The sequence below is a fragment of the Corylus avellana genome, chromosome ca2 (genome assembly GCF_901000735.1).
Source record: "Corylus avellana chromosome ca2, CavTom2PMs-1.0".
Taxonomy (NCBI): domain Eukaryota; kingdom Viridiplantae; phylum Streptophyta; class Magnoliopsida; order Fagales; family Betulaceae; genus Corylus; species Corylus avellana.
Window position 1 is genome coordinate 18,658,495 of NC_081542.1, and position 10,432 is coordinate 18,668,926.

The 10,432-nt window shown below is 35.6% G+C and overlaps 2 protein-coding genes across 2 annotated transcripts; one reads left to right on the plus strand and one right to left on the minus strand.

The window, feature by feature from the left end:
• Window positions 1–247: 247 nt before the first annotated feature.
• On the plus strand, window positions 248–5,385 carry LOC132171862 (uncharacterized). The gene is made up of 4 exons (XM_059583273.1): window positions 248–394; window positions 594–1,093; window positions 2,072–2,122; window positions 5,110–5,385. Exons 2-4 carry the CDS (start codon window positions 713–715, stop codon window positions 5,194–5,196), a joined length of 519 nt encoding a protein of 172 aa, XP_059439256.1. The 5' UTR covers window positions 248–394; window positions 594–712; the 3' UTR covers window positions 5,197–5,385.
• Window positions 5,386–7,338: 1,953 nt separating this feature from the next.
• Window positions 7,339–10,176, minus strand: LOC132169219 (receptor-like protein EIX2). The gene has a single exon (XM_059580289.1). The coding sequence runs from the start codon at window positions 10,174–10,176 to the stop codon at window positions 7,339–7,341; it is 2,838 nt and encodes a 945-aa protein (XP_059436272.1).
• Between the last annotated feature and the right edge of the window lie 256 nt (window positions 10,177–10,432).

A 10,432-nucleotide genomic window follows, 5' to 3' on the forward strand; every position in this document is an offset into this window, starting at 1 on the left:
TCTCTTAACCATAAAATAATCTTATGCTCTCCATTTGATTTGAAATCATGTGAAGAACGCGGAATTAGCCAAAAGACAAAAAGTATAAAACATGTGACTATCAAGGGCAACCGAAGCATATGATATACCAACGAGAGGATGACCTTAAATTACAAGAAATAAAAGGCCAATCTTGATCATAGTAAATTAAAGATTAGGGCCAAAATAAGAGGGATAAGTTTCTACTCAGAAAATAAAATAAAAATAAAATCGGGGTCAGTTATCATTTCTTCTTGAAGTAGTTCCCATCGTAGATAAAGAGAGTGGCAGAGAACCTATTAACTGCCAAGAGACAGAATATGAAGTAGAGACTATAAAGTTGTAAAGGCACAACCTTTCTCCAATCTAATTCGAGGTACGATGCTATCGATGTTGTCACGAATTCCTGTATTGTTTCTCTAAATTACTTGTGTTTTGGTCAAATCAATCTTGTATCTTGGAACCCTTTTCTTATTTCTTCTGTCCTATGTTTCACTTTTGCAGACTTTGTTTTTCCTATATTCAAATTTGTTATATTTTTTATTTTTCTTTGTGTTTCCTGAATCTGTTTTCAGGTGGTGAATGATGGGTAACCTTCAACATTGCTTGATTCCCTTGTAGTATATATAGCGTCAGAATGTTCAATGCTTGGTATTGTTATTATAGGTGATTTACCCAATTCCCTGAATTCACAATGAAATCTGCTCTTATAAGCACTAATTCCTTGCACCCATTTGCTCCGTTCGGTGCGCATATATCCTCTAAGCGAAAGAATCCCAATGTATTCTGCATAAAACCCATTGCTTTGCCCGCCATACTCTCCTCGAAATCCCAGCCCAAGCCATCCAGATTGGTTGCGCTATGCGCTTCACATAACGCAAGCCTTTCGAATGCCGAACTGAAGGGTCGTGGGGTGGAGGAGATTCCGAGTGAAGACTTTGTTGAAGATGAGAATTCACAAAGTCGATGGAATGTGGAAGTGGGGAGCCCCAGTGTTCCGCCCAATGTTCTGCCGGCGGCCAAGTTGAGCTTGAGTGACCAAGCTTTCTTTCTCCTGGCCTTCATTGCTTGCACGGTATGAGAACATGTTGGGATTTTTTTTTTTTTTTACTGTAATTGTGTTTCTATTCAATACCTTTTTGAGAAATGCTGCACATGCTCCCATACTCTCAAAATATAATGATGATTTTTAGTCACACGTGAGGGAGTGTGAGAATAAGAGCGTTTGTAGCATTTCTCATACCTTTAATGGATTTCGTTGGTTGTTTAAGGCATGCTTGCTTTTCCCATTTGGGTTTAAGGGATCAGTTTAATTCTCCATTGCATTGGAAGTGCACATCCATGGCTTGAATGGAACTATTCAGAATAAGATGAAGCCTTTTAGGAATTCATGAAGTCACTACATTTTAAATGTTTTGTGGTGGTGATGGCTACAATGATAATGACTTTAACAATTAATAATGATGGCTTTTTGAAAAACTCTATCCAAAAAGATAATTTAAATTTCTATTCTCGTGGAACATGCAAACAGGGTTTTAATAAGTCTCACTAATCAAAATTGTAGTTAGGTGTAAGATCTCATATTCCCTAAAAAGAAAATTAATAAAAATAAAGTAAAAATGGATGCTTATTGATCATTAGTAAGAGGTGACTTTTATGATAAGGAAAAGAAAGAGGAAGCCATATAGAGAAGTATGTGCTTTAGTAATGCGTATTTCCCCCTGTTCTGGTCACAAAATAGATGAAATAAAGCAAAAAATGGATTTTTGTTGCAGCAACTGATGTTATTTGGCATTTACAATAGATTGGAAACTATTTTCAATGCGTGACTTACCAAAGGAAAATATGCAATTTGTTCCCAACTAATTAATTGATACTTAACATATGTAAGAAGAATTGGCTATGATTTAAGTATGCTGTGGTTTAAACTTGTGGTAGTTATTATCTATGCTATTCTTTGCTGACAAACTTGAAGCTTGAATTTTATTGTTGACTATGATCTACGTTAATTTCATCATTATTGATAATCATGAATTAACTTCAATGTTTGCAGACTGCTGTGGCATTCACTAGCCTTATTACTGCAGCTGTCCCAACACTACATGTAAGTAGTCTGACTTTATGTTTAAGTGCAGAATTATTTTTTTTGGCGTCCTACTCCCAGCACCACACGTCAGGCTTAATTCATCTCACTTAAGTCTATTACAACATTATGACTGCCTGTTCTTTTGCAATATGCCTAAAATATGGATAAACCAGTGATTTATTAGTTGCTGCAATTTCTGTAAGTTCTTTTGGAAAGTGTGTTTTTTTTCTTTTATGAGCAATTGTTTCATTTCTCATGCCGTTTCAGCTAATAGCTAAAGGTTGATCCACTCCCACTCCCAAAGCCCCCCTAAAATTTTGTTACTGCTAATTGATTTAATAGCCACTAACAACTCTATGTTCGTTTGGCAAAACTCTTTAGAGGGTGGTTTTTTGCTTTTTGGTTGTGAGGTGACATAAAGGTAATAGTTTTTTATGGTTTGAGTTGTATGTTAATGCTTACCTACCTTAACAAACGTCGCCAAACGAGCCCAGAGTCTACCTTTTTCTGTTTCCTGACTAAACATTTCTAAAACGCATGCAATATATGGAAACATGCTGCAAATTAGTCTGATATGGAAGATAAATAAGGTCAAATCAAAAATTGTTATATTAGGCAAAGCTTGCTTGGAGCCTACCTTCAAATATTTTTCTCCCTTATATGTTTACCTAAGGAGAGGTATGACAACCTAGTTTAGTGATTGGTGCACTTGCTGTGGGATTGGTTATATTGCTGATGTTAAAGTTAGGTTGATGCTCTCTGCATAACATTAAACTGAGGTTTCTTCCTCAAAGACTTTACAATCCAAATTTGTTCTTGTTAGATAAATGTTTTGATTATCTCTGCTGGTTAGTGTATGAGTGCATAAATTTTAGGGCCAAAACCAAGATCTATAAGTTCGAGCACTAAATTTCAGGGTTGAAATAGTATAGTTTTGGTGATTGATATCCAAATATACTACTGCCTGAGGAAAATAACGGAAAAGTTGGTTTGGGTAGGATAATGCGATGTCTAGCTTTTGTAGATATATATCTGCTGGCTATGTGTGTTAAGCTTAAATCTCTTGACTTTCTCTGGCCTGGCTTAAAAATGATGGTTTTCTTTTAAGATATGAGAATTCTAGGTGGTCTCAAATTTTTCTCTGTAGCCAATACCTCATGTTTCTATTTTCTGCATACTTGATCAAAAACTTAGACGATGTTATCATATCCTCAATTTGCAATATACATTTCCTGTGTTGTTGTCATCGCCAACACCTATCCAATTATAGCAATCATCACTAACCCAAGATGAAAGACGACCCGGTGGATCTGTAAGATTGTCTTTAAAGCGAAGAAGTGCTTCCCTTTCCACCTCTAAGCATCTCAAATTTGGGCTCTTGGTACATGAAATGGGTTTAATAAGTTGAATGTAAGATGCAGTTCCAAACAGAGAGAAGAAGAAAATGGGGAACCCCGTGAGCATAAGAGTGAGAATTCATATTCTAGGAAGGGTTTTGAGGGGTTATGCATAATGATGAGGGGAGTGTTATCTAGGTTAGATGAGTTTGACAAGAGTCACAAATCTGTATCTAGGGTTAGGAAGGTTAATACCATTCACCCGTTGAGGGAGAGTGGTGGTGGACTCACCTAGAGTAAGGTGGTCCAGAACATGCCTAGGATTGGTTGTCTTGCATATTTCTTCATATCCTAGAGTATGCATCATTCATTGCATTGCATTTTGTTTCTAATTTCTGTTCTGTATATATATGCATTGCATTAATTTTGTCAATTTTATTTTGAAAAAATTCAAAAAGACAAATATTTTTTTAAAGGCTGTCTGCTTATTGTTGTCATATGCACATTGATAGTCCATAAATTTTTCATGTATACTTCATGGATCCAATTCCTTATAACTCAGAATGTGCTTACTATACATGAGATGAATATGTATTAATGGACTGATTTTTTTTGTGCCTAAGTATAAGCTTCTATGGTACATTTTACCTATGCTTGAACTCTTGTGCACATTTAAGCTTATATTAAGTATGAATTTGACCTTAAGGGTGAGTTATGTTAGGCAACCATATGAGGACGATTGACTAGTTGTGTCTATTAAATTGACCAAATTCTAGTTGAACCTAGGACCTAGAAATTCCAACATTCCACTAATTTCTTTTTAAGCACTAAATGATTAAAGACACATTCTCAAAGAGAAAAATAGTGAAATAATAAAACAAAAGAACATATTCCAAAAAGGAATCTAATTCACTGTGCCTTATTTGTGCTCAACTTGTCCCTATATAAATAGTCGTGACCATATTCATTGTGGAAAGAGACAGTCACTACCGGACAATGTTTGAGTATGTGCTATTACTACATGGGAAATGTATTGGATGAGGGTGACACGACTCTAGCAAGGTCTGACTTTTGTTTAGATATACATGTCAATCTTCCCATGAGGTAATTTAAGTTTTTTTTCTTGCTAGCCTATCCCCTCACCTTATAAGTTCTTAAACTTACTTGATGGTTAGCTTTCATACACAACACACAACCATGGGTCGAGTGCAACATGTTGCTTTGCTTGTGTTGAAGAAACTTTTGTTTCATATCTTTTTATCCTCATGTATATTTTGGACATTTTGAGAAATAACTGGATAATCATTTCTTAATACATGAGTCTTTTATGTTATCATGTGTGTGTATTTGACATAACGAGTCTTATATTGAGGGGGAGAATTTTTTTCATGATCTTGCATTTCACTCATTATGCATTTGTAGCTTTGATTATGTTTATGTTTCTGTGACTTTCCTTGGGTTTACTGGTGTTTTACTGCCCTTGATGAGAATAGATAGAACACTATAGATGATTTTGATTTTGATATACTTGTTGCATCTATGAATGATATTTGTTTTGTGTTCTAACAGATTTGGTGACCTATTCATGATTATATTCTATTCAAATATGTTATATTATTGATCATTATTTATTTCTGTTCCACATATGCCTTTATATGTTTTGTGAAGTGTTTCAGGAAATATGAAGACCTTTTGTCATTCTGCGATAAAAAAGGGAGAGTAATGATGGGAGATGATGGAATGTCTGCATATTAGTTTTTGTCACTGAATTGCCAAAGGGGGAGTTTGCTAGTATTTTTGTCGACAATTATCTCTAGGATTTGGTTAACTTTTTCAATGCGTAGGTATACTGTAATCTAGAATGTGCAGGATTCTAGTGTTATAGGATAACTTGAGATATTTTGCTTGATAGTAGATATGATGCGGCTAGGCTATCGGTTGACCATATATATCGAGTAATCTAAAATTAAAATGCTAGTGTTATCCGGTAACTATTAAAATCATAAATACCTCGCACAAATCTCTATCAAAATGTTAAAAAACAAAAAAGTCTATGAATTCACCATTTCTTCCATAGAGTAAAATTATTTGGAAGGCTGAATTCAGGTCCGTAAACGGTGCCCATATTTCTAACAGTCCAACTTTTTCTCTTCAAATAAAATATATTGTTGATATGCCAATCCTGTAACTATTAAGTAATGATAGAAGAATCATCTGAATGACTGAAAAAGAAGGAAATCAATGATTTTTTTACAACTGAAGCATGAAAGCTCATGCATTCAATTCGCAGATTGTATTTCGTTTTATAGGACATCATTTCTTGAATGACAATTTTAGCTTCAGTAATGTAATATTAGGAATGATGGTTAAAATTGTAAATTTAGGACTTGTCCTGTCTTTAGCCAACCGTTCGCTCACAGCACCATTAAATAGAGAATGAAAATATAATAGTGAGTAATGAGAAATGGATTTTGGAAAATATAATAATAAAGAAAAGGGCTATAGGGTATTTGTTGCTAGTGCTCTTAGAGTGGGCACATTTACCTATTTCTCTTAGCTTATTATCTACTCTCAAGTGAATATATAAATTTCGCAATTGATAGAAAATGGGAATAAGTGAATGTAATGTATTGCTTTTATTTCATGGGTGACACCCAATCCCACCCATGAAACAAGCGGCATATCTATTTGCCAAAGCAATTGAATTATGAGTCATGCGATATACCAACCCTCCATCCCATTTCTGTTTTACTTGGTTGATATGGCAATGTCTAACATTTTATTTAAAAAATAAAATAAAATAAAGGTGATTGACAATGACACATCAACTTGGCCAGTAAGATAGGATGGAATGAGAGTATAGTATTTTCAACTTTGATGATTTGGATTTTCTCTCCATCATTTGACAGATGTGGAGATAGCTGATGGGAATCAAAGCATGCATTCTTTAAAGCCTGCTGGTGGAATAGGGAAGAAGTTCAAAAGGAAATTCGAGATGGGTAAAGGCAAGCGCCGTGGTAAGGGCATCAGGAGGAAGCACCATATTTGATTCCATAACAGATACTGGTAATTGATATTTCTCCTACTGTACTAATGGTATCAAGTGGCCTGTGGGCAATCTTGGTAGTTCTAAAGATAGGTATATTTTGTATTCTGTTTTTGTGTCCTAGGGATTTAGTTTGGAAGGTTGTTGAGTGACATGAATGTAGACTATCCTTTTCCTTCTTTTATCACAACTTATAAATATGGAAGGATGACTTTTTTCCCCACGCACACAGAAAATTTTAGTGGGTTGAAGGATATATCAATTTAGTGTAAAAACAGAAAATTATTCAACTGACTGTTTTACCAAACAGTCACCATTTATTGCAAAGACTAAAAACTTTTCTGAAAGGAAGGCTAAATTCCACTACCTTTATGGTATTCAAATTGTCCATTTTTTTCCCTTAAAAAAAAAATATATTGTTGAGGTACCAATCCAGTAACTGTTAAGTAATAAAAGAAAAATAATAGGTAACTTTTTCTCATCTGAAAGAATGAAAAAGAAGGAATTAGAACGAGTTTTTTTATAGCTCAAGTGTTGAGCTGATGCATCTGTTTATGGCACGTCATTTTTCTGGATGACAATATTAGTTTCGGTAATGTAATATGAAGAAATATGATAATTAAGACCCTAAAATGGTTATGTCGAGAATAAGAATATAATAGTAGCATTTGAACAAATGGTTATTAGAAAACGGGATGCAATAAAAGAAATAATGTCTCGCACAATTGTAAAATCTTTCATATATGACTTTAACAAGTGAAGATTGGAGCATATGTTATTACAACAATCTGAAAAACTTATAATACATAAATAATTAATGCATATTAAGAAAAACACCAATACCCATAGCTTCAACTTCTCTCCCACTTGGCCTTCCTTAGCAAGCGAACAATTTTGACCATAACGGCGAACACAATAATCTTGTCTTTCAAATTATCAAAGCCTCGAAAGTAAGCTTGTCTCCATGATGTTTTGATAATCAGTGTGCCACAAACTCGCCAAAATCCAACAATAAACCCAGCTGTCATGCTAATGTAGAATGAGAATGACTCAATACTAGCCCTTCCATTTTCATTGGCTACTCCGTTACCGCCATTTGGTGTTACTCTAGGTTTAGTTTCATCCTCTAAACACTTGGTTGAAAGAGGAGGCCCACAGAGTAAAGAGTTACCTTTGTAGATAGAAGCGTCGTTCAATGTTCGAAGTTGATTCCCATTTGGAATTTTTCCAGACAACTTGTTGAATGACAAGTTCAAGTGACTTAAGAAGGTCAAAGAAGACAAGCTTTCAGGGATAGGACCATAAAGCTCATTCATTGAGAGATCAAGTGTTTCTAAATTTTGTAAATTCCCAATTTCTTTAGGAATTCTTCCAACAAGATGATTCATTGACAAATTCAAACTCACCAAGTCTACTAGGTTTGTAATATTAACTGGTATTTCCCCAGATAAATTGTTACTTGAAAGGTCTATAAAATGAACAAGAAGAAGGATTTGTTCATCATATATATATTCTCTTCCCTTAGAAACCAACAACATTTGTTCATTAATAAACCCTCCAGATCCAACATCACTGTAATTTCCTAAACATTGAGGGATGGCTCCTGAAAAATTATTGTGTGCAAGGTCTAGGACGTGAAGATTTGAAAGAAGACATAACTGTTGTGGTATGTTCCCGTGAAACAAGTTGGACCTTAGGCTTAACCTCATTAAATGTGGTGAACTTTCACCTATCCATGCGGGAAGTTTTCCAGAGAATTTGTTTCCTCCAAGATCAAGGCTTGTCAAGCTTCTGTAATTTTTGAAGAAAAAGGGAAGCTCTCCCTCGAGATGATTTTGGGGCAATAATAATTCTTTTAGTGAACTTAGATTCCGCATTGAGTGGGGGAGTTTCCTAGATAAGGAATTGTTTCCCAAAAAAAGAATTCTCAATTCCTTTAGCATTCCAATTGAATGCGGAATTTCACCCGAAATTGAATTTGAAGAGAGGTCCAACGCATACAACGTGGGCAATAACTGACCTATATTTTTTGGAATAGGTTCAGAAAACATATTATTCCTGAGGATTATGTAGCTTAGATTACTATGAAAAAGTGGAAGTGGGCCCTCTAACTTGTTGTAACTCAAATCAATATAAAATGATGAAGGGTGAAATTGAAAGTATGGCACCTGCCCGCATAGTTTGTTGCGAGATAGATTCCAAGTGACGACATTTGGGCAGGACTTCCAAAGGCCATGTGGAATGGTGTCCAAAATGTCAGCATTGATGAGCCAAAGAGATTTGAGTTCATTTTGGGTTTTTATCCAAGCTGGAAACATTGGGCCAATCCGCACGTTTGTTAAACCAATTTCTCGCAACTTAAAAGGAGGAACCCAGTCGTGTTTGACATTTAAAACCAATGTTGCTTTTGCAGAAACTTCCATAGACAATGAAAGAGATTTTAATCGGGTGAGATTTTGAAAATGAGATTCAGTAAGGACACCTTCCCAAGAATTCTTACCTTCAAGATTCAATGAAACAAGCATTGACAGTTTCCCAATGCTTTCTGGAATGGTTCCGCTCATTTGATTATCATCAAGATTCAATGAAACAAGCATTGACAGTTTCCCAATGCTTTCTGGAATGGTTCCGTTCAATTGATTACCAGAGAGGTCAATTTCTTGCATTGACGGTAAGTTCCCATCTTCAGAGCTACTGTTGGAACATTGTGACAAGCCATCCACAAACTCAGTTATCTCCCCATTTATATTGTTCACACTCAGATGTAATGCTTGCAAATTGCAAAGGTTGGCAAATGAATTCGGAATCTTTCCAATTAAATTGTTGCCACCTAAATTCAAGCTTCGCAAGTTGGTTAGATGTGACAACCATTGAGGTATAGAGGTGCTAAAATCATTGCCAGAGAGATCAAGAACTGAAAGTAGTGTAAAATTGATGGAGGAAATAGAGGAAGGAAGACTAATAAGTCCACAGCTAGCTAGGTGCAACTCCCGTAAGGAAGGAAGCACATTAATCGCATGAAGCCAATCCGGTACTTTCTCAAGATTTACATAATCCATTCCAAGGTACTTAAGAGAAGGAAAACCAACAACCCATTCTAGACTTTCAACCTGATTCAATGTTGGATAGAAGCCATTTGAATTGAGGTCTAGATATTGGAGCCTTGAAAGGTTCCCAAGATGGGGAGGAATAACTCCAGAAAACATTGAGAAAGAGAGATTGAAATACCTCAAATTCTCAAGGGAACCCAAAAACTTTGGAATATTGGTTCCATTAAAATTATTCAAGCTGAGATCAAAATAACTCAAATGTTTTAGATCGAGCAAAGAAGAATTTATCTTACCCCCCAGACATGACTTGTTATATTGATCAAAATCATCAAACCACGAAAATGGGTTCCTGAGGTCAAGCTTGACGACATTTCTTGTGCTGTTATCACATCCAACGCCTAGCCAGTTGCAGCAATCCTCACCAACCCAAGAAGAGAGACGACCCGATGGATCCGTGAGATTGTATTTAAAGCCAAGAAGTGCTGCCTTCTCCACCTCTGAGCATTTGAAAATAGGGCCTTTGGTACATGAAATGGGTTTAATAAGTTGTAGGTAGGATGAAGTTCCAAGCAGAGAGATGAAAAAAATGAGGATGAGATGATGAAGAGTGGACATAAAGATATGGCTGCTAATAACCATTCTGCCAGGGCAATAGTTAGACATGATCATCTAAATGCTTGTGAGGCCTAGACATGCATGGGGTTCATGTATTTATAGTTTGAAGAATTCTAGGCGCTTCTCTTTACACGTGGCACAAATATATGCTGTAGTTTTTTTTTTGTTTTTTTAATTTATTTAATTTAGAGTTAAATGACAACGTGTAACATGAGGAGACTCCGATCGAGTCAGTTATACCCATCAGACCACTCGTTATCTACAGTTTTTCACTCAAGGT

What these genes read in the sequence shown, in the direction of transcription:
- LOC132171862 (XM_059583273.1), top strand. Translation starts at nt 713, where the DNA reads ATGAAATCTGCTCTTATAAGCACTAATTCCTTGCACCCATTTGCTCCG. An exon ending in TGGCCTTCATTGCTTGCACG is followed by an intron (nt 1,094 to 2,071) that starts GTATGAGAACAT and finishes CAATGTTTGCAG; the next exon opens with ACTGCTGTGGCATTCACTAG. An exon ending in CAGCTGTCCCAACACTACAT is followed by an intron (nt 2,123 to 5,109) that starts GTAAGTAGTCTG and finishes TGTTTTGTGAAG; the next exon opens with TGTTTCAGGAAATATGAAGA.
- LOC132169219 (XM_059580289.1), bottom strand. Translation starts at nt 10,176, where the DNA reads ATGGTTATTAGCAGCCATATCTTTATGTCCACTCTTCATCATCTCATC.